Source organism: Chlorocebus sabaeus, chromosome 6, assembly GCF_047675955.1.
Source record: "Chlorocebus sabaeus isolate Y175 chromosome 6, mChlSab1.0.hap1, whole genome shotgun sequence".
In the NCBI taxonomy this organism is placed as follows: Eukaryota; Metazoa; Chordata; class Mammalia; order Primates; family Cercopithecidae; genus Chlorocebus; species Chlorocebus sabaeus.
In genome coordinates, this window is record NC_132909.1 from 49996267 (window position 1) to 50019796 (window position 23530).

The following is a 23530-nucleotide window of genomic DNA, read 5'->3' on the forward strand; positions in this document are numbered from 1 at the left end:
ACTCAGGAGGCTGAGGCAGGAGAATCGATTGAACCCTGGAGGTGGAGGTTGTGGTAGGCCAAGATCACACCATTGCACTCTAGCCTGGGCAACAAGAGCGAAACTCCATCTCAGAAAAAAAAAGAAAAGAGGCCGGGTGCGGTGGCTCACGCATGTAATCCCAGCACTTTGGAGGCTGAGGCAGGCGGATCACAAGGTTAGGAGATCCAGACTATCCTGGCTAACACGGTGAAACCCCATCTCTACTAAAAATACAAAAAATTAGCCAGGCGTGGTGGTGGGCACCTGTAGTCCCAGCTACTCGGGAGGCTGAGGCAGGAGAATGGCGTGAACCTGGGAGGTGGAGCTTGCAGTGAGTTGAGATGGCACCACTGCATTCCAGCCTGGGGGAGAGTGCGAGACTCTGTCTCAAAAAAAAAAAAAGAAAAAAGAAAAAAAAAGAAAAACAAACAGGGTTTCACCATACTGGGTAGGTTGGTGTTGGACTCTTGACCTCAAGTGTTCTGCCCACCTCGGCCTCCCAAAGTGCTGGGCTTACAGTCGTAAGCTACCATAATGGCCTCCAAATGGATTTTCTTAAAGCATAAATTTGATCATATCAAATCTACTTAAAACCCTCCATTAGCTGGACATGGTGGTGCCTGCCTGTAATTTCAGTCACTTGGGAGGCTGAGGTGGGAGGATCGCTTGAGCCCAGGAGTTCAAGGCTGCAGTGAGCTGTGATCACACCACTGCACTCCAGCCTGAACAATGCACTAAAAATAAAACAAAACAAGGCTGGGCGTGGTGGCTTACACCTGTAATCCCCGCACTTTGGGAGGCCGAGACCAATGGATCATTTGAGGCCAGGAGTTCAAGATCAGCCTGGCCAACATGATGAAAATCTCTCTCTACTAAAAATACAAAAATTAGCCAGATGTGGTGGTGCATGCCTGTAATCCTAGCTACTCAGGAGGCTGAGGCAGGAGAATCGCTTGAACCTGGGAGGTGGAGGTTGCAGTAATCCGAGATCACCCCACTGCACTCTAGCCTGGGTGACAGCGTGAGTGAGACGCCATCTCAAAAAAAAAAAAAAGGCGGGCGCGGTGTCTCATACCTGTAATCCCAGCCCTTTGGGAGGCTGAGGCAGACAGATCATGAGGTCTGTAGTTTGAGACCAGCCTGACCAACATGATGAAACCCCATCTCTACTAAAAATACAAAAATTAGGTGGGTGTGATGGCGCGTGCCTGTAGTCCCAACTACTCAGGAGGCTGAGGCAGGAGAATCGCTTGAATCCGGGAGGCGGAGGTTGCAGTGAGCCAAGGATGCGCCACTGCATCCAGCCTGGGCAATAGAACGAGACTCCATCAGGGAAGGGAACGGAAGGAAGAGGAAGGGAGGGGAGGGGAGGGGAGGGGAGGGGAGGGGAGGAGAAGGCCACTGGAGCGTAGTTTTCTGCTTTTTGTTTTTTCCCTTCCCTTCCCTTCCCCTCCCCTCCCCTCCCCTCCTCCAAATCCAAATTGTCACCTAACAGACTTTGTACTAGCAGGTCACTTACCCCATCATAATCTAGGCCTCTGAGAAGCTCCCTGCCTGCCTCCCCATCACCTCCTCCAGCTTCAGGGACCTCATGCCCTCACTATGAAATGTCCTGGCTGGGCGTGACGGCTCATGCTTGTAATCCCAGCAGTTTGGGAGGCCAAGTGGGCTGATCACCTGAGGTCAGGAGTTCAAGACCAGCCTGGCCAACACGGGGAAACCCCCATGTCTACTAAAAATACAAAAATCAGCTGGACATGGTGGTGGTGCACCTGTAGTCCCAGCTACTCAAGAGGCTGAGGTGTGAGAATCGCTTGAGCCTAGGAGATGGAGGTTGCCGTGCACCAAGATCGCGCCATGGCACTCAAGCCTGGGTGAAAGCACGAGACTCCATAAATAAATAAATAAATAAATAAATAAATAAATAAATAAAATGTCCTTATCTCTTTTGGCTTGCTCTGCTTGTTTATTGTCTGTCTATACAGACCAGAATGGAACCTCCATGAGAGGGAGATGTCTTTGCCTGGGCCCCCTCTGTGTCACTGGCACCTAGCACAGCATGTGACATTAGAGAGATGATGAGGAAGCGTTTGTTGAGTGACTGGATAGTTGACTGGAAGTCTTGGAGGAGGCATAGCTGAGGCCCCAGGGATCAAGTATGTGTCCTAATAGCCACAGCATGTGTGTTTTTGGACAATAGATGGATTAATATTTGGGTGAATACATGCACGGATGGATTAAAAACAATATATGGGCTGAGAGCTATGGCTCACGCCTGTAATCCCAGCACTTTGGGAGGCTGAGGCAGGAGGATCACCTGAGGTTAGGAGTTCGAGACCAGCCTGGCCAACATGGGGAAAACCCCCTTTCTACTAAAAATACAAAAGATTAGCCAGGTGTGATAGCACACGCCTGTAATCCCAGCGACTCAGGAGGCTGAGGCAGGAGAATTGCTTGAACCCGGGAGGCGGAGCTTGCAGTGAGCCGAGATTGGGCCACTGCACTCCAGCCTGGGTGACAGAGCGAGACTTCGTCTCAAAAAAAAAAAAAAAAAAAGAAACAAGAAAAATAGGTGTGTAATGGTAAACAGACATACGGATGGATAAACAGATGGACAACCACATAGATAAATTGAGGGATAGATGGAAAGGTGGATTAATAAACAGGTATATGGGATGGGCTTGGTGACTTGTGCCTGTAATCCCAGGAATTTGGGAAGCTGAGGCAGGACAGTTGCTTGAGCCCAGGACTTGGAGACCAACTTGGGCAATACAGGGAGACTGCATAAAAAACAAAACAGAAAAACAAAAGAAACAAAAACCAAAAAAAACTTTTTTTTTTTTTTTTTTTTGTGGGACAGGGTCTTGCTCAGTCGCCAGGGCTGGAGTGCAATGGCACGATCTTGGCTCACTGCAACTTCTGCTTCCCATGCTTAAACAATCCTCCCACTTCAGCCACCCGAGTAGCTGGGATTATAGGACTGTGCCATCTGGCTAATTTTTGTATTTTTAGTAGAGTCAGGGTTTCACCATGTTGGCCAGGCTGGTCTCAAACTCCTGACCTCATGATCTGCCCGCCTTGGTCTCCCAAGAATTAGCCAAGTGTGGTGGTCTGCACCTATAATCCCAGGTATTTGGGAGGCTGAGGTGGGAGGATTGCTTGAGCCCAGGCATTTGAGGCTGCAATGAGCTGTGATTGCACCTTCTGTGCGATCGCACAGCTGTGATCGCACATTCTAGCCTGGGCAACAGAGTGAGATCTTGTCTCAAAAATAAATAGGGCCGGGCGTGGTGGCTCACGCCTGTAATCCCAGCACTTTGGGAAGCCGAGGTGGGCAGATCACGAGGTCAGGAGATCGAGATCATCCTGGCTAACACGGTGAAACCCCATCTCTACTAAAAATACAAAAAATTAGCCGGGCGTGGTGGCACATGCCTGTAATCCCAGCTACTTGGGAGGCTGAGGCAGGAAAACGGCGTGAACCACAGAGGCAGAGCTTGCAGTGAGCTGAGATTGCGCCACTGTACCCCAGCCTGGGCGACACAGCGAGACTCCGTCTCAATAATAAATAAATAAATAATAGGCCTGGCACGGTGGCTCATGCCTGTAATCTCAGCACTTTGGGAGGCCCAGGCAGGCAGATCACTTAAGGTCAGGAGTTCAAGACCAGCCTGGTCAACATGGCAAAACCTTGTTTCTGCTACAAATAGAAAAATTAGCCATGTATGGTGGTACAGGCCTATAATCCCAGTTACTCGGGAGGCTGAGGCATAAGAATCGCTTGAGCCCGGGAGGTGGAGGTTGCAGTGAACCGAGATTGCACCACTGCACCGCAGCCTGGGTGACAGAGCAAGACTCTGTCTCAAAAAATAAATAAATGGCCAGGTGCGGTGGCTCACGCCTGTAATCCCAGCACTTTGGGAGGCCAAGATGGGCGGATCATGAGGTCAGGAGATCGAGACCATCCTGGCTAACACGGTGAAACCCCGTCTCTACTAAAAAATAGAAAAAACTAGCTGGGTGAGGTGGCGGGCGCCTATAGTCCCAGCTACTCGGGAGGCTGAGGCAGGAGAATGGCGTAAACCTGGGAGGCGGAGCTTGCAGTGAGCCGAGATTGCACCACTGCACTCCAGCCTGGGCGACAGAGCAAGACTCCATCTCAAAAAATAAATAAATAAATAAATAAAATAAAAATAAACAGGTTCATGGATGTATGGATGGAAAAACAGATAGATTACCAAATCAGTAGATAGAAGGATAGATGGATGGATAATGGGTCAGACTGAATATATCTATATTGAATGACATGAAAAACAAATAAACCAATAGATGACTGAATAAATATATAGGGAGAATGGATGGACAAATCAACAACTGCAGAAATAAATAGATGGATAAACATACAGGCCGACTAATCAATATGGTGAATGTGGCTCAGGCAGGCCACCCCGCAGCCCTGACCAGTGAGCATGGCCCATCTTCCCTGAGGCCCCACAGGCAGCCACACCTTCCACATATTCCATGACCATGCAGAGGTGGCGCCGAGTCTCGAAGGAGCAGAACATGCCAACCACAAACGGGTTCTCGGCGAAGGTGAGGATGTCGCGCTCCACGAAGGCCTGCTGGATCTGGTTGCGGAGGATCAAGTTCTGCTTGTTGATCTTTTTCATGGCAAAGCGCTGCCGTGTGTCACGGTGCCGCACCAGGTAAACAGCCCTGCAGGGGGAGAGAGCGAGGACCGGCCGTCACCTCCGAGACACCCGGCCTCCGCCACCCTCCCCCCGCCAGAGCCCCGGGTGGCTCACCCGTAGGCACCGTTGCTTATGAGCTTGATGGTGTCAAAGTCATTCTCCCCGGGAGGTTTCTTGGCCTTGCTGCTGCGGCCCTTCAGGGAAAAGATGAAGACCACACCTCCATCATCATCATGACGGTAGGATGCTTTTAATTTCATTTTACACATGGAGAAACTGAGGCACAGAAAGGATGAGAAAGTCCTTCATCCAAGTGCCATAATGAAAGAGAAAGTCAGGAATTGAACCCAAGACTGACGCTGAAGACATATTCTCATTTTCTTTCTTTAGAAAAGATAGCAGGAAACCTACAAAATAGTCACCCTAATATATAAATATATAAAGAGTTTCCAAAAATCAATAACAAAAGCCTAACAATTGAAGAGAAAAAAAGTAGGTGAGGCAAGTCAATTACAAATTACAGTTAAGAGTTTTTTTTTTTTTTTGAGATAGGTTCTCACTCTGATGTTCAGGCTAGAGTGTAGTGGTGCTCACTGCAGCCTCCACCTCTAGGGCTCAAGTGATTCTCCTGCCTCAGCCTCCCAGGTAGCTGGGACAACAGGCACATACCACCACGCCAGGCTAATTTTAGTAATTTGGTTTTGCCATCTTGCCCAGGCAGCTCTTGAACTCCTGGACTGAAGCAATCTGCCTGCCTTGGCCTCCCAAAGAGTAGGGACTACAGGCATGAGCCACTGTACCCAGCCAGTTATAGCTCTTAAATATATTAAAGGATTCGGGCCGGGTGCAGTGGCTCATACCTGTAATCCCAGCACTTTGGGAGGCCAAGGCAGGTGGATCACGAGGTCAGGAGATCGAGACCATCCTGGCTAACATAGTGAAACCCTGTCTCTACTGAAAATTTAAAAAATCAGGTGGGTGTGGTGGCATGTGCCTGTAATCCCAGCTACTCAGGAGGCTGAGGCAGGAGAATGGTGTGAACCCAGGAGGCGGAGCTTGCAGTGAACAGAGGTCACACCACTGCACTTCAGCTTAGGCGACAGAGTGAGACTCCGTCTCAAAAGAGAAAAAAATAAAAAATAAAAAAGGAATCTTGGCCGGGCGTGGTGGCTCACGCTTGTAATCCCAGCACTTTGGAAGGCCAAGGTAGGTGGATCACCTGAGGTCAGGAGCTCGAGACAGGCCTGGCCAACATAGAGAAACCCCATTTACACTAAAAATATATAATCAGCTAAGCATGGTGGTGCATGCCTGTAATCCCAGCTACTCGGGAAGCTGAGGCAGGAGAATCACTTGAACAGAGTAGGCTAAGGTTGTGGTGAGCTGAGATCACGGCATTGCACTCCAGCCTGGGCAACAAGAGCAAAATTCCAGCTAAAAAAAAAAAAAAAAAACAACTCAATTTCATAATAACAGAAAGACAAATTATAATTACCACAAAATACCATTTTTCACCTAGTAGACTGGGAGAAAAAAAATCCAAAACCTGACACCCTCTATGGGCAAATATGTGGATGAACAGGTACTGTCTTTTTTTTTTTTTGAGACGGAGTCTCGCTCTGTTGCTCAGGCTGGAGTGCAGTGGCTGCGATCTCCTCTCACTGCAAGCTCCGCCTCCCGGGTTCACGCCATTCTCCTGCCTCAGCCTCCCGAGTAGCTGGGACCACAGGCACCTGCCACCTCACCTGGCTAGTTTTTTGTATTTTTTAGTAGAGACGGGGTTTCACCGTGTTAGCCAGGATGGTCTCGATCTCCTGACCTCGTGATCCACCCATCTCGGCCTCCCAAAGTGCTGGGATTACAGGCTTGAGCCACTGCGCCCAGCCAAAAATATTGAACTTATATGGTCCAAAGAATGTAGCCTAAAAATATCTGACATAAAGATTGACAGAATTACAAGGAGAAGTTGCTTAAAATAAGGTTTCACATATCTCTCAGAAACTGTTTAGATTAATCAGGCAAGATAAATGAATAGGGAGATGGAAGATTTGAATCACTCAATTAACAAGTTTGATTAAATGGAATCCTACAAACAATGAGAGATAAATACCTTTTTAGAGTTTTAGACTTTTGAGTGATGTCATTCCATTACCTATTCAAAAAATTAAACAAATGGCATGTATCATGAGATTCCTTTTAAATATATACATGAAGGAAAGGTGTGTGTATATATTTGTGTGACTATATAGACACAATTTGAAACAAAGATTACAAACTTAAGCATCTTCAGGGGCCAGTAGACCAGGGTGGAGGCCATGGGTGACAAAGGGGCAGGTACCCAATATCACAGGACCACCCCCACTCAGCTGGTTCCACCACAGTTTTATTAGAACTTCTTCTTCGTCTATTTTTTTTTTAAGTAGAGACGAGGTCTTGCTATGTTGCCCAGGCTGATCTCGAACTCCTGGGCTCAAGCAATCCTGCCACCTTGGCTTCCGAAAGTGCTGAGATTATAGTCATGAGCCACTACACCCAGCCCTAGAGCTTCTGATTTTTCAAGAGGAGGCCCAAACCCAGATTTTGAAGCAAAAATCTTTCAATTTTTATATTTTGCTTCTTTTATTTTTATTTATTTATTTTTTTTCGAGATGGAGCCTCATTGTCTCACTCTCTCACCCAGGTTGGAGTGCAGTTGTTCGATATTGGCTCACTGCAATCTTTGTCTCCCTGGTTCCAGCAGTTCTCCTGCCTCAGCCTCCCAAGTAGCTGGGATTATGGGTGGACACCATGACACCTGGCTAATTTTATGTATTTTTTTAGTGGAGACAGGGTTTCACCATGTTGGGCAGGCTGGTCTCGACTTCCTGACCTCAAGTGATCCACTTGCCTCACCCTCCCAAAGTGCTGGGTGGCTGTGAGCCACCATGTCCTGCCCAAATTTTTGAAAAACACTAGGCAGTTCAGAGAAAACACACATGTGGCCACTGGGGTAGGACTCTCCAGTAGACATCTGGAAGATCTGCCAAAGTGTGGCTGGCCTGGAAATAGAATTGGCAATTTTCCCCATGCTGAGCTGCCATTAACACATACAGCCAGTTAGCTTGCTCAAAAGCCCATGCAGGATTAAGTTAAATATAGAGCTACCATATGACCCAGAAATTCCACTTCTATACGTATACCGTAAATAACTCAAAACAGTTGTCCAGCCAAATATTTGTATACCCATGTTCATAGGAGCACTATTTACAACAGATGAAAGATGGACAACCCAAGGTTCACCAGTGGATGAATGGATCTACCATTCAATGGAATATTACTCAGCTTTAAAAAGGAATGAAGCAGTGATACAAGCTACAACAACATGGATAAACCTCAGAAACGTTATGCTAAGTGAAATAAGCCAGATGTAAGAGGCCACAGAGCATATGATCCCATTTATAGGAAATATCCAGAAAAACGCCAGGCATGTGGCTCACGCCTGTAATCCCAGCACTTTGGGAGGCTAAGGTGGGCGGATCACCTGAGGTCAGGAGTTCAATACCAGCCTGACCAACATGGTGAAACCCTGTCTCTACCTAAAATACAAAAATTAGCCGGGTGTGGTGGCACATGCCTGTAATCCCAGCTACTTGGGAGGCTGAGGCAGGAGAATCGCTTGAACCTGGGAGGTGGAGGTTGCGGTGAGCCTAGATCATGCCATTGCATTCCAGCCTGGGCAACGAGAGTGAAATTCTGTCTCAAAAAAAAAAAAGAAAAGAAAAAAAGGAAATATCCAGATAAAGCAACTCCACAGAGACAGAAAATAGATTAGAGGTTGCCAGGGACTGCGAGGAGGGAAGAATGAGGAGGGAGGGTGTAATGGGTGTGAGGTTTTCCTTTGGGGTGATAAAAAAGTTCTGCAGCTACATAGATCTAATAATTGTACAGCATTGTGAATTACTAAATGCTGCTAAATTATTTACTTATTAGTATTAGTCTTTATTACTATTATTATTATTGAGATGGAGTCTCACTCTGTTGCCCAGGCTGGAGTGCAGTGGTGCGATCTCAGCTCACATCACACCAACCTCCACCTCCCAGGTTCAAGCAATTTTCCTGCCTCAGCCTCCCAAGTAGCTGGGATTACAGGCATGTGCCACCACGCCCAGCTAATTTTTTTGTATTTTTAGTGGAGACGGGGTTTTACCGTGTTGGCCAGGCTGGTTTTGAACTCCTGACCTCAAGTGATCCGCCCATCTTGTCCTCCCAAAGTAGTAGGATTACAGGCATGAGCCATCACACCAGGCCTATTCTTTATTATTTTTAATTTCATTTTTTGGGACAGGGTCTCACTCTGTTGCCCAGGCTGGAGTGCAGTGGTGTGATCATGGCTTACAGAAGCCTTGACTTCCTGGGCTCATACAATTCTCCCACCTCAGCCTCCCGAGTAGCTGGGACTACAGGCATGCATCACCACGCCCAGCTGATTTTTTATGCTGCCCAGGCTGGTGTTAAATGCCTAAGCACGAACAATCCTCCTGCCTCGGCCTCCCAAAGTGCTGGTATTACAGGCCTAAGCCACTGCACCCGGCCACTAATTGTTCATTTTAAAATGGTTAAAAAGGTAAATTAAATTTTATGTTTCATGGATTTTAACATGACAAATAAAGAGGTCACAGGGGAAGAGCTATTATTTAATTTAATTTAATTCAATTTTATTTTATTTTATTTTATTTTATTTTTTGAGACAGAGTTTCGCTCTTGTTGCTCAGGCTGGAATGCAGTGGCGTGATCTTGGCTCACAGCAACCTCTGCCTCCTAGGTTCAAGTGATTCTCCTGCCTCAACCTCCCAAGTAGCTGGGATTACAGGCATGTGCTACCACACCCAGCTAATTTTTGTATTTTTTTGTTTTTAGTAGAGATGGGGTTTCTCCATTTTGGTTAGGCTGGTCTCGAACTCCCGACCTCTGGTGATCCGCCTACCTTGGCCTCCCAAAGTGCTGGGATTACAGGCATGAACCACCGCGCCAGGCCCTGGAAGAGCTATTATTAACCCCATTTTATGGATGGGAAAACTGAGGCTCAGAGTGCAGGACCAAGAGATCCACAAGGCCTGGGGGCAAAGAAGCTGGAGTTGAGCCCTACCCTACCCTCCCAGGAACCAGGGTACTGACCGCTTGGCCACCCAGCTTTACCTCAGAGAGATCATCTTGCTCAGGGGTGTTGGAGCCACCACTGTCCTGTTCCTCCAGGTGCACCACGTCTAGGGAGGGACCGAGAGTGAGCACGAGCTGGGGTCTGTGCCTGCTCACCCCCAGTCCCCCTGCGCCCACCAGTCAGCACCTGGAAAGGGGTCACGGGTGAGGCCCAGTTGGCGGATGATGTAGCGGGGGATGTCTGTCTTGACAAGGTGGCCCTCCTTGGCGTGTCCCTCGGCCGCCTCCAGCAGGTGGTAGAACTCCTCGGGGTTGAATTCCTGAGGCAGGGCAGGAGTGGGCTCGCCACAGGCTCCCCAGGTCCACCCCCCCGCCCCTACCCATGCCCAGCCCCCTCACCAGGCACTCCAGCAGCCTCGCGGGACGTGAGATGATAATAAGCAACTTCTTCACCAGCTGAGTAACAAAGGCCACCTCCAAGCTCTCAGAGCGTTCATAGGCCTGTGGTAGGGGACACAGAGGGACAGGGCTCACAGGCACCCTGCCTCATCCCGGCCCCTCTCTCAGCACCTTGGAGTACATACTGCTGCTACTGTTCCATCTTATAGGTGAGGAGACTGAGGCCCAAGCCACACAGTAAAAATAATGAGGCTGGGCACAGTGGCTCATGCCTGTAATCCCAGCACTTTGGGAGGCCCAGGTGGGTGGATCACTTGAGGTCAAGTGTTTGAGACCAGCCTGACCAACATGGTAAAACCCCATCTCCACTAAAAACGCAAAATTAGCCAGGCGTGGTGACAGATGCCTGTAATCTCAGCTACTTGGGAGGCTGAAGCAGGAGAATCGCTTGAACCTGGGAGGCAGAAGTTGCAGTGAGCCAAGATCATGCCACTACACTCTAGCCTGTGTGACAGAGCGAGACTCTGTCTCAAAACAAAAGCAATAACAAACAAACAAACAACAAAACCATAGTGAGACCCTGTCTCTACAAAAAATAAAATTAGCCAGGTGTGGTTGTGCTTGCCTGTAGTCCTAGCTACCTGGGAAGCTGAAGTAAACAGGAGAATTACTTGAGCCCCGGGGGACTAAGGCTGCAGTGAGTTGACTGCACCACTGCACTCCTGCCTGGGTTACAGAGAGATCCCCTATCTCAAAAAAAAAAAAAAGAAAAGAAAAGAAAAAGAGGCCAGGCACGGTGGCTCATGCCTGTCATCCCAGCATTTTGGGGGGCAGAGGAGGGCGAATCACTTGAGGTCAGGGGTTTGAGACCAGCCTGCCTATCATGGCAAAACCCCATCTCTTCTGAAAGTACAAAACTTTGCTGGGCATGGTGCCACACACTTGTAATCCCAGCTACTTGGGAGGTTGAAGCAGGAGAATCACTTGAACCCCCCGGGAGGTGGAGGTTGCAGTGAGCCAAGATCGCATCACTATACTCTAGCCTGGGTGACAGAGTGAAACTTTGTCTCAAAAAAAAAAAAAAAAGAAAAGAAAAGAAAAAAAGAAAAAAAGAACTAGTATCTTATTGTAATACTTGAAAAGCCTAAAATTAATGCCAAAAATCTATCATAAGCAAAATATCAAAATATAAGCCAGATGTAGTGGTACATGCCTATAATCCCAGCTACTCAGGAGGCTAAGGCAGGAGGATTGCTTGAGCCCAGGAGTTCAAGACCACTCTGGGCAACATAGAGAGTCCCCCTTCTCAAATGAAAAAAAAAAAAAAAAAAGAAAGAAAGAAAAAGAAAATTAAATAAAGACAGAATTCAACAGGCTGTGCCTAGTCATATTTTAACTTGAGTCAAAAAAAGTGTGCCCCAACCTGTATGTGTTTTAACGTGTCTTTGGAAACATCTAATAGCTTCAGTGAAAATAGTCTTATTGATGAGTTCGTTTTCATTAAAAGCAGGACAGTAAAATTTATAACAGATTCTGGCTTGGTTATAAATAAAATATGTAAGCTTAAAATAATGTTGGATTTTCATTTATCTACTTTTCAAGTTTTTCAAAAATTAATCTAATGTTCTAGGGGAAGAAATAATCACTTGCTTCACCTTGGTCCTGGTCGCAGCCTTAATGTCTATTGGGTTTTTGTTTGTTTGACTTGTTTTTCTGTAGAGACACGGTCTTGCCATGTTACCCAGGCTGGTCTCCAACTCCTGGGCTCCAGAAAGCCTCCTGTCTCAGCTGCCCAAAGTGCTGGGATTCCAGGGGTGAGCTTCTAATGCCTATTGTTTATCCTCGGTCTCTTCCTGCTATTAACAGAATGTCAGCTCCCCAAAGACAAGAATTTTTGTTTTATTTCCAGTTGATTTCCCAGCTTCTAGGCTCGTGTCAGGCCCATAGTAGGTGCTTCATAAATATTGGTAGGGGCTGGGCGTGGTGGCTCACACCTGTAATCCCAGCACTTTGGGAGGCAGAGGGAGGTGGATCACCTAAGGTCAGGAGTTTGAGACCAGCCTGGCCAACATAGTGCAACCCTGTTTGGACTAAAAATACAAAAATTAGCCAGGCATGGTGGTGGGTGCCTGTGATCCCAGCTACTCGGGCTGAGGCAGGAGAATTGCTTGAACCTGGGAGGTGGAGGTTACAGTGAGCCAAGATCGCACCATTGCACTCCAGCCCGGGGAGATACAGCGAGACTCCGTCTCCAAAAAATTTTTAAAATTTTTTAATAAATAAATAAATAAATAAATATTGGTGGAATTAATGAATGATCAAGTGATCCTCCTGCCTCAGCCTCTGAAGTAGCTGGGACTACAGGTGTGTGCCACTATGCCTAGCTAATTTAAATTTTTTTTTTTTTGGTGACAGAATCTCTCTCTGTCGCCCAGGCTGGAGTGCAGTGGCGCAACCTCAGCTTACTGCAACCACTGCCTCCCGAGTTCAAGAGATTCTTCTGCTTCAGCCTCCCCAGTAACTGGGATTACAGGCGTGCACCACCACTCCTGGCTAATTTTTTTGTATTTTTAGTCAAGACAGAGTTTCACCTTATTGCCCAGGCTGGTTTCAAACTCCTGACCTCGTGATCCGCTCGCCTCAGCCTCCCAAAGTGCTGGGATTAAAGTTGTGAACCATCTCACTTGGCTTAAATTTTTTTTATTGTTTTAGAGATGGGGTCTTGCTATGTTGCCCAAGCTGGTCTCAAACTCCTGACCTCAAGCAATCCTCCCAACTCAGCCTCCTAAGTCGCTGGGACTACAGGTGCATGCCACTGCAAAGGGACATTCATGCATCAATTTACCTAGCATTAATTGAGTACCTCCTGTGTGCTGGGTATTGTTCCAAACAGCAGGGACACAGCAGTGTACAGAACAGACAACCCTGCCCCCCCATCCTTGCCATCTATGGGGCTGACATTGGAGAAGGATAGACATGAAATAAAATAAGCAAAAATACACTGTATGATGGATAGTGCTGAGTGTCAAGGAGAAACTAAAGAAAAAGTGGGTGATAAATATGAGTAGAGTTTAATATTTTATTTTATTTCATTTATTTATTTATTTTTGAGACAGAGTTTCACTCTTGTTGCCCAGGCTGAAGTGCAATGGCATGACTTCGGCTCACTGCAACCTCCGGCTCCCAGGTTCAAGTGATTCTCCCACCTCTGCCTCCCAAGTACTTGGGATTACAGGTGCAAGCCACCACACCCCGCTAATTTTTGTATTTTTAGTAGAGACGGGGTTTTGCCATGTTGGCCAGGCTGGTTTCAAACTCCTGACCTCAGGTGATCCACCTGCCTCAGCCTTCCAAAGTGCTGGGATTACAGGCCTCAGCCACCGCACCCGGCCGAGTTTAATATTTTAAATGGCTGGGGACCACCTAAGAAGCCACCTGAGAAGGTGATACTTGAGTAAAGACCTAAGGGAAATGAGCGAGGTGAAATTCCTGCCGCTTCAGTCAGTCAGACCTAGGGAAGGGAACATTTCCACCCTGTGAGTCCTCAGCTCCACGCCAGTGCCTGAAACGTGGTAGGAGCTCCCTAAATGGATGTGGGGTGAAGAAAGGGGTGCATTGGGCACAATTTGGCGGTGCTGAGCCTGAGATCGACCGGGCCTCCGCGTGCACTCACGTCTTGAAGGAGCTTCTCCAGGTTCTCCTGCAATTCATAGAAGTAGACCGTGGTGATGAGACCGTCACGGGACTTGGTTAGGCAGTCCCGGGCCAGCTCGATGATCTGGTGGTGGATGAAGCTGAGCACGCCATCGGCCAGAGGCAGAACGCTGTCGGGTTCGTAGGCGCGGGTGAAGTCACGCAGCTTCTCCTCCATCTGCGCAGTGGCCTGCGGGAGGGACGGAGGAGGGGCGCGGGGATGTGCCCGGAGGCTGTGGCCGCCAGGAGCCTGCGCTGTGCACCGAGGCCGCCAGGGGGCGCGCGGGGATAAGGCGAGCGAGAGTGCAAGCCGCCAGGTCACCCCGCGGCCGCCTTGGGTCCCACCTCACCTTCGGGAACCTCTCCTTGTAGACATGATTCATCATCACGATCTCGTTGTCGTAGGAGGAGGGGGAGCGCCCGGGGCTGCGGGGAGAGAAGCCCATTCTGTCCAGTCCTCTGCCTCCAAGCCCGCAGAGAGCCCTCGCCCCGAGATGTAACCCTTTTATTCGCGGGGCAGGGGTCTCTCTATGCACAAGTCCTAAGACCTGCCCACCTGAGGCTCCGTGAGCGGGGACGCACGGCTGGGGAGCGACGGCCACCATCCTCGTCTGTGATGCTCTCGGTGCTCCCGAAGTGTTTGGAGAGGAAGTGGAGCTCGTCCACCGTGGGCTGGTAGGGCAGCTGGTGCAGGCGCTCCTGGGAGGAGCAGGAGGACTGGGGAGAGGGGCAGGGCCGGGGTCAGAGCCACCATGGGCCCCCCAACAGCTCAGGATCTTGAGCTGGGACTCCCAAGGCTGATGGGGTCACTGGGCAAGGCCAGGATCAGGACCTGATTTACCATCCTTGGATCCTAGGCTCTTGACTGGGATTCTTGGCCACACACAGGTGGACAGGGACAGACGGGGTGGAGAAAGTGATTCTGTTAAAGCTTGTGTCAATTCATGAGCCTTCTCTGTTCAGAACCCTCCATGGCTCCCACCTTACTCAGGGTAAACACCCAAGTCCTTCCCCAGTTATACAAGGTCCTGCCTCATCCCACCCTGTGTCCCTGCCATGGCTTTTTATCAGTCTCCTGCTTACTTCCTTTGCTCCAGCTACAGTGGCCTCCTTTTTTTTTTTTTTTTTTTTTTTTTTCTGATGCAGTTTCGCTTTTGTTGCCTAGGTTGGAGTGTGATCTCAGCTCACTGCAACCTCCGCCTCCCGCGTTCAAGCGGTTCTCCTGACTCAGCCTCCTGAGTAGCTGGAAATACAGGTGCCTGTCACCACGCCCGGCTAATTTTTTGTATTTTTAGTAGAGACAGTGTTTCACCATGTTGGCCAGGCTGGTCTTGAACTCCTGACCTCAGGTGATCCACCAAAGTGCTGGGATTACAGGCGCAAGCCACCACACCCAGCCTAGTGGCCTCGTTGATGGTCCTTGGACAAGCCAGGCAACCTCCTTCCTCAGGTCCTTTGCACTAGCTATTCCTTCTGCTTGGAACACATCAACTATGGATCCCTCCTTCTTATCCTTCAAATCTTTGCTTCAATGTCACACCTTGGGAAGACCTCCTCTGAACACACACCCATTCTTCCCGATCCCTACCCTATCTTGTTTCCTCTTGCTTTATTATTATTATTATTATTATTTTAGAGAGAGGGTCTCCACTGAATATGGTGACTCACACCTGTAATCCCAGCATTTTGGGAGGTTGAAGGCCGGAGGATCACTTGATCCCAGGAGTTGGCAACATAATGAAACCTTGTCTCTGTTTATTAAAATTATTTAAAATTTTTTTAAAAAGAGAGAGATACAAGGTCTCCTTATATTACCCAGGCTAGAGTGATGTAATGCAATCATTGCTCATGGAAGCCTTGAACTCCTGGGCTAAAGTAATCTTTCCACCTCTGCCTTCTGTGTAGCTGGGACTACACCATGCGTGGCTAATTCTTTTTTGTAGAGACAGGGTCTCGCTATGTTGCCCAGGCTGGCTTCCAACTCCTGGCTTCAAGCAATACTCCTGCTTTGGCCTCTCCAAGTGCTGGGCTTGAGGGCAGGGCATGGTGGCTCACGCCTGTAATCCCAGCACTTTGGGAGGCTGAGGCGGGCAGAAAAACTGAGGTCAGGAGTTCCAGACCAGCCTGGCCAACAGGGTGAAACCCTATCTCTACTAAAAATATAAAAAAATTAGCCAGGCATGGTGGTGGGCACCCGTAATCCCAGCTACTCAGGAGGCTGAGGCAAGAGAATTGCTTGAACCCAGGAGATGGAGGTTGCAGTGAGCTGACACGTTGCCATTGCACTCCAGGCCTGGGCAACAGAGTGAGACTCTGTATCAAAAAAAAAAAAAAAAAAAAAAAGTGCTGGGATTACAGGCATGAGCCACTATGCCTGGTCCTCCTCTTGCTTTATTTTATTTTATTTTATTTTATTTTATTTTTATTTCGAGACAGGGTTTTTCTCTGTCCCCCAGGCTGGATTGCAGTGGCTCAACCTCCACTCACTGCAACCTCCACCTCCTGAGCTCAAGCAATCTTTCCATCTCAGCCTCCTGAGTAGCTGGGACTTGAGGTACAAGCCATCACACCTGGCTAATTTTTTTTTTTTTTTTTTTTTTAGAAACAGGGTTTCATCATGTTGCCCAGGTTGGCCTCAAACTCCTGGGCTCAAGCAATCCTCCCACCTTAACCTCCTGTAGTGTTGGGATTACAGGTGTGAGCCACTGTGCCCAGCCATACAGCTGTCACCCAGGCTGGAGTGCAGTGGTGTAGTCTTGGCTCACTGCAACCTCCACTTCTCAGGTTCAAGCAATTCTCCCTGCCTCAGCCTCCTAAGTAGCTGGGATTACAGGCACCCACGACCACTCCTAGCTAATTTTTGTATTTTTACTAGAGACAGGGTTTCACCATGTTGGCCAGGCTGGTCTTGAATGCCTGACCTCAAATGGTTCACCCACTTCAGTCTCCCAAAATGCTGGGATTATAGGTATGAGCCATCGCGCCCGGCCAGAATGATATTTTTAAACATCACATTGCTCACTCCCCTGGTTAAAATTCCCCACCCCATCCATCTCTTTTATTTTTTAAATTAGTGTACATTATCTATGGCCTACAGAATCACAATTTCAAATGGTTCAAACTGAAATTTTAGTACCATTTAATATAAAGAAATAAAGCCATTCCATGGCTCCCACACTGGATTTAGAATAAAATTTCCCTTGCTGCCCCAGCTGACAAGGTTCCAGCCTGATCAAGGTCACTGCGTGCATCGTCTCTATTCCTCCCCCGCATCCCAAAGTTTCAGCCCCACAAAGCTACTTTCAACTTTTCAAATGCAGCAAGTTCTGTGGCCTCTATACGTTTGCACATGCTCTTCCCTTTCCTGAAACACTCTTCTCCCTTCTCTTCCACCTGCCAAACTCCTGCTGGTCCTTTGTCTTGGATTCAATGTCACCTCCTCCAGGAAGCCTTCCTTGACAACCCCCCAAGCTGAAGCACATGCATCTCCTTTGCTATCACCTCACCTTGTTCTACTTGCATCAAAGTTCTGACCATTCTATTTTGTGAATGCCTTCTTACTGGCTTGTCTTCCCCCATGAGGGCTGTGTGAATCTTTACACTCTGACCCAGCCTGCAGAACCCGCCTACCACATGACAGTCTCATGACAAATTTCTGCCGAACATCATGCCAATGGATGAATAAGGGAACCATGGGCATGGATAGAAAAGGGAGCAGATGGAGAGACTTTGGGTATTGCAAGGGGTGAGCAAATGGGCTCTGGGTGAAAGCTGTGGCCTGGCCCAGCCCAGCTGCTGATATCAGGGTAAATGGCTTAACTCACAGAGCCTTATGTCACCAGCTGTAAATGAGTGAGTCAGAAATGAGTAGGAAGGACCCTCCCATAAATGTGTTGAGGGCAGAGCATAGGGCTTTGAGTGGAGCAGACTCATAACTCTCTAACAGATGGACAAGTGAACACCCTTGAAGGATGGGGAAACCCAAACTGTCTTTTTTTATTTTTTTCTTTTGAGACAGGGTCTCACTCTGTCATCCAGACTGGAATGCAGTGGTGCAATCTCAGCTCCACTGTAGCCTATACCTCCCAGACTCAAGCGATCCTCCCATCTCAGCCTCCCAAATAGCGGGAACCACAGGTGCACACCACCATGCCCAGATAATTTTTAATTTTTGTAGGGACAAGGGTCTCCCTCTGTTGCCCAGACTGGTCTCGAACTCCTGGGCTCAAGCAATCCTATCTTGGCCTTCCAAAGTACTGGGATTACAGGCATGAGTCACTGTGCCTGGCCCTAAACTGTCATCAAGCCCAGCCTGGACTGCTGGCCTGGGTGTGGGTCTTCAGGCTGGAGGACCCCTTGAATTCCTCACCCACCGGCCCACCCACCCATTTTCCACACTCACCGAGACGGTGGAACTGGGCGTGTTGGTGCCATAGCCAGATGAAGGGAGCGAGGCCAGAGACCACCGGCGTCCGTCCGCCCTGGAACCCAGCCAAGGTGCTCAGAGGCCACAAGGCCCCAGAGGTCCCCCTACTCCTCAGGGTGTGGGTGAAGCCACTGGCCACGGCCAGGGTGGGGGCTGGGGGAATGTGTCTGCACTCTAAGATTACTCAAGGCCCTCAGAATCAAGGGGGTAAAGAGGGACTCTTCCAGACAGGCACCGGGAATTGGAGGGAGGATCCATCTCTGCTCTCCTCCCCATGGTCCCCTCTCTTATCATCCAGAGTGGACACCAAGAATTGGAAAAGCCCCCACCCAATGAAGCCTTTCCAGAGAGATTCTAGAATTTTTCCCCGAGTGAACACTCCATGAGAAAGCTCTCAGAGGGGGACCCTTGGATCTTCTCAGAGAAGAAAGACCCCTCCCATCCCCCAACACACTGACATAGAATCTTGTGTCCTTATGCTCTCGTGCACACAGACACAATCGCTGCTGTAGCCAAACCCATTAATGTTGGTGTGACTATCAGGTCAGGTTCACATACTGGCAGTGCACACATTTACACTTCACACACCCCCAAGACACACACTCACACATGACTCCTCAACACAGCCACACGTATTGACTCTCCCATCCATGGACCCAAATATCACACTCTCACACACTAATGCACAATCGCACGTGCAAGACCAGACATGGACTCATCTGTAGACACACGTGCTTACAGAGATTCAGCACTTACTCTGACACATAGACTCACCCAAACGTACTCTACACTTTCACATTCACACAGATGCACATTCCAGACACCTGCGCTCACTGCCACACATTGAAACTTGCACACAGCGACACACTCGTTCACACTTGCACGCAAATACACACTCACAGGGACACACATCGGCCTATGCTCATGTGAGTGCACAACACACATTGGCACATGCACATGTGAGTGTGTGGCTGTGAGACTGTAAACACTGGCCAGGCGCGGTGGCTCATGTCTGTAATCCTACCATTTTGGGAGGCCGAGGCAGGTGGATCACCTGAGGTCAGAAGTTCGAGACCAGCCTGACCAAACTGGTGAACCCCCATCTCTACTAAAAATACAAAAATTAGCCGGGTGTGGTGGCGGGCGCCTGTAATCCCAGCTACTTGGGAAGTTGAGGCAGGAGAATCGCTTGAACCCGGGAGGCAGAGATTGCAGTGAGCCGAGATCCTGCCATTGCACTCCAGCCTGAGCAACAGAGTGAGACTCTGTCTCAAGAAAAGAAAAAGAGAGAGAGAGAGAGACAGAAAACACTGTGACTTTGCGTTTACTATCTCACAGTCACACACTCACACACGCTTACACCCACACACAGATTGCACGCTCACCTGGAGACACACCTGACTTGCTCCCCTCGCATATTCACAGATGCTTACAATCCTACAGACACACCTTCACACGTTCACGTTCGGAGACTCGTGCCATTGCATAGGCACGTAATTCCTCACACAGTCACAATCACACACGTACACCAGCAGACAGATTGCACAGTTACAAGGACACACGCACACCCCATACATTGGACTCCTCCCTTCCTCCTTCTTCCCAGCAGTCCCCTCGCTCAGCCTTCCCCGCTTGCGGATAAACACGTGAGACCCAATCCCAGAGCCTTACCCTGCCTTTCTATTGCCCTCAGCTAAATTCCATGGTCAATAAGCGGTTTCCCCCACTTTCCCAAGGGAGCTGTCCTCTGTCCCCACAGTCTCTCTTGACTCCCACAACACAGCCTTCATCAGCCTTTGCAACGATCCCCATTCTCTGGCCTGCCTGCTCTATTCAACTCAGAGGGTAGAGACAGAACGTCATTGACCCCATACGCCCAGCTCCTAAGAACATAGCAGGTGTTTAGACACCATTTTTAGAATGAATAGAGTTCAAAGAAAAAGAGACGGGCCTAAACTCCCAGAAAAGTTTCTCCAGAAAACATCAGAGAAACCTCTCTGCCTCCCCGTTTCACCAAAGGCCCATAGAAAATTCATTTAAGGACACCCCAGAAACCCTCAGAGATTCTTGGAAAGAAACCTGAGATTCCTCCCCTTGAGAAACAGCCCTAGTCGTCCTCCCCCACCTCGGGGACCAAGAGTCGCTCGATAGGCATCGCGCAATCTGCGCTTGCGCACCTCATCTTGGCTACCCCGTCCTGTTGCTATGGAAACACCTGGCCAGGAGAGCGAGGCTCGGGGAGACAGACTCCACGCCCAGGGCGCACGCGCTTTCGACCAGCCGCAAAAGGAGCCCCACCCCCTTCCCCATTCCAGACCAGTGATTGGGCCCCGCCTTCTTATGGGCCCCATCCCGAAGGCTAGGCGCTCCTTCCCGCTGGGACCTTGGGGCACTTGCTGGTCCCCTCAGGCCCTAGCTCGGGTGCTATTAGGAAGAGAACAGATGGCGGCCCAGACGGTGGGTGGAGAGGGTCTGCCCAGGGTTCTGGGGCCCTGGAGGGGAGGGACTCACCTTCGGGAGGAGGCAAATGAGAAGTGGGCGGGGGTGTTGGGGGAGAAGTTTCGGGGGCTGTCCAGGGGACTGCTGCCTGTGAGAGAAAGAGGGGGCAAATCCCTTCAGGCCTCTTGTTCCCTAAAGGGGCGTGCAAACAGCAGCATGTCCTGTCTTTAGTCTAGTCCCGCCTATTATGGGGAGACCACGCCCCTTCGCCTGTGGCCCAGCCTCTCTAAATTTTTTCGTTGCCAACTCAGCCCGGCCCCTTCCAAGGAGATTCTGCCTTCATCTGGGATGGCCCCGCCCCTCAGGTACGACTCCTCCTTTCTGTTCCGTCCCACCTGAGTCTCCGCCCACCTGAGTCTCCGCCCTCCAATGCCCGTCCCTCTACGACTGACCACACCCACACAAGCATGGCTCCGCCCCCTATCCAAACCAGTTCGCCTCCATTCAAACTGCTCCCCTTCTGTAGCATGACCACGCTTCCTCGCCTGAGGCCCCGCCTCCTGTAGGCCACTCCGCACCCACCAAGTCTCTGCCACTGGTCTCACCTAGGTGACCTGGCAGCGGGGAGTGGGGTCTCGGCAGCGTGGGCGAAGTGCTGGTCAGGATGAGGCTTTTCCGGTTACTGGTGCGGCAGCTGCGGGGAAGGCAAGGCAGGGGGGCCGGGCCGGGCCGCAGCCCAGTGAGTTCTTGTGCCCCACCAGCTGACCTCCCGTCTCAGATCCCCGCCTATCTCCCATCCATGTGTGTTTGGAGGCTCCCTGGGAGGGTTTCTCGAAGGAAAACGTGGTGGAGGCTTCGGCAGGACTGTGTATGGCAGGGGATTTGCATGTGACATGTGTGTGAGAAACTCCCAGTGTTGATTATGTGTACGGCAGTGTCTGTCATGGTGTGATAGTCACTGTGTCTAGGTGACACTATTGGTGATAGTGTGTTTCGGTCTATGCGTGACATTCACTGTAGGTATCCACATGTGGCATCCACTGTATGAATTCCACAATGTGTGACCCTGAACGCATTCTAGTGTGATATGTGTGACACAACGTGGGTTTATCTTGTGTGACACAATTTGAGCATTTCTGTGTCTATGTGACACAGTGTGAAATGCCACTTGTCCATAACAATGTGTGCTGTAACACCGGGAGGCTGCATTTTTTTCTTTTAAGTCAATGTCTCGCTCTGTCGCCCAGGATGGAGTTCAGTGTGCAGTGGCTCACTGCAGCCTCAAACTCCTGAGCTCAAGCTATCCTCCCGCTTCACCCTCCTGAGTAGCTGGGACTACAGGCGCCTGCCGCCATGCCTGGCCAGGATGCATGATCCCGCCTACATGTATCTATGTCTTTGTGTGGCATTCTGAGTCTGTGTCCGATACTGTCCTTCCGTCTGGGTGTGACATTCACCATGTGTGTCCATGTGTATGTAGCATCTATTGTGTGAATTTAACATCTTGTGACACTGGCCATGTCCAAACATATCACCACGTATGACATTCTCTAGGTGAGTATTGCATGTGATAACGTGTGATTTTGCGTGGTTCTCTCTCTGTAAGATCCCTACATCTGTTTATGCTGATGTCAGTGTGACACAGTATGTGAGATTCCTAGATTTGACATCGTGTGTTGACATTGTTGGATGCATGGATGGGATATTGCCACACATGTGTGCATCTTGGATGACATAATTGTGTGTGTGGATCACCATGCAAGTGACATCTTACTAGGTGTACAGGACGTGGTGCCCCTGTGTGTCTGTGCATGGTTCTAACCTGTGGCAGCTGCAAGGCTAGGTATGTGTGGCACCTCCCAGTGTATCTGGGCCACTAGGGCTGTTGTGTGTGTATGTGTGTGTGACATCATGTCCTGTGTGACGCTGTGTGTCACTATTTTCAGTGTAAGGCTGTGTTCTGGGGGGGGTTGTGTTATGATAAATCCCCCCTTTTTTCTACCCCTCAGCATCCCAACTCCCGAAGAGGGAGCCCCAAGCCCCTCCGTCCGTCCCCTCACCCACAGCCGCAGTGACTGAGCATATTAGCGCGTCCAGGAGCACGCGGCATGGGGGTGGGGGGAGGCCAGGCTGCGGCTATTGTTCTGAGGGTGCCAAGCCCCCCAGCCTCCCCTTCTTCCTCTACCCCCACCAGGCTGTTGGAGCCCGCAGCTCCAGCAGACAAAGGCGCCACAAACCCCCAGTGGCGCAGCCCCCTCCCCCCGCGGCCGTCCTCTCCAGCGTGCAATCCCCCCAGACTCGGCCCACACCACCCCCATTCAACCCCATCCCCGGCGGGAAGGCGCAGCTCGGGCACCTCTGGCGCAGCTGTACCGGGCGCAGCATCCCGGGCCCCGCCCTGCAGCAGCACCCGGAGCGGAGGCTTTTGCGGGGAGGGCTGGGACAGTGTCTAGGGGATCGGGGGTCTACCTCTTGGTGCGGCGGAACATACTGCCGCCGGGGAAGGAGGGCATCGAGAAATTGGAAAGCGCGGTCCAGAGAGAGTCAGACATGACCCGGCGGCGGCGACATGGTGGCAGGTGCGGCAGCGGCGGCGGCGGCGGCGCGGGGAGCAAGCGCGCGGGGCGGAGGCTGGAGCCGCCGCAGCGGGCAGGGGAGGGCAGGGAAGGGGAGGGCCCTGCGGCTGCAGCTGGCCGGGAGGGGGCGCTGCTGTGTGCGGGCGAGC

At 50.1% G+C, this 23530-nt stretch overlaps 1 protein-coding gene across 2 annotated transcripts in view; it reads right to left on the reverse strand.

Moving 5' to 3' along the window:
* MAST1 (microtubule associated serine/threonine kinase 1) overlaps window positions 1–23530 on the reverse strand; it is a 39580-nt gene that overhangs the window by 11653 nt on the left and 4397 nt on the right. The window contains exons 1-12 of one of the 2 annotated variants that reach the window (XM_007995431.3): window positions 23275–23467; window positions 21411–21499; window positions 20878–20953; window positions 18343–18421; window positions 14497–14657; window positions 14291–14366; window positions 13921–14130; window positions 10248–10349; window positions 10036–10168; window positions 9888–9955; window positions 4827–4906; window positions 4529–4737 (exon numbers count right to left, since the gene is read on the reverse strand). In XM_007995431.3, coding sequence (XP_007993622.3) covers window positions 4529–4737; window positions 4827–4906; window positions 9888–9955; window positions 10036–10168; window positions 10248–10349; window positions 13921–14130; window positions 14291–14366; window positions 14497–14657; window positions 18343–18421; window positions 20878–20953; window positions 21411–21499; window positions 23275–23357 — 1366 coding nt within the window. In that variant the 5' untranslated portion in view covers window positions 23358–23467. Of the gene's footprint in view, window positions 1–4528; window positions 4738–4826; window positions 4907–9887; window positions 9956–10035; window positions 10169–10247; window positions 10350–13920; window positions 14131–14290; window positions 14367–14496; window positions 14658–18342; window positions 18422–20877; window positions 20954–21410; window positions 21500–23274; window positions 23468–23530 lie in introns of those variants that run through there. The other variant, XM_007995429.3, reaches the window with a different exon arrangement.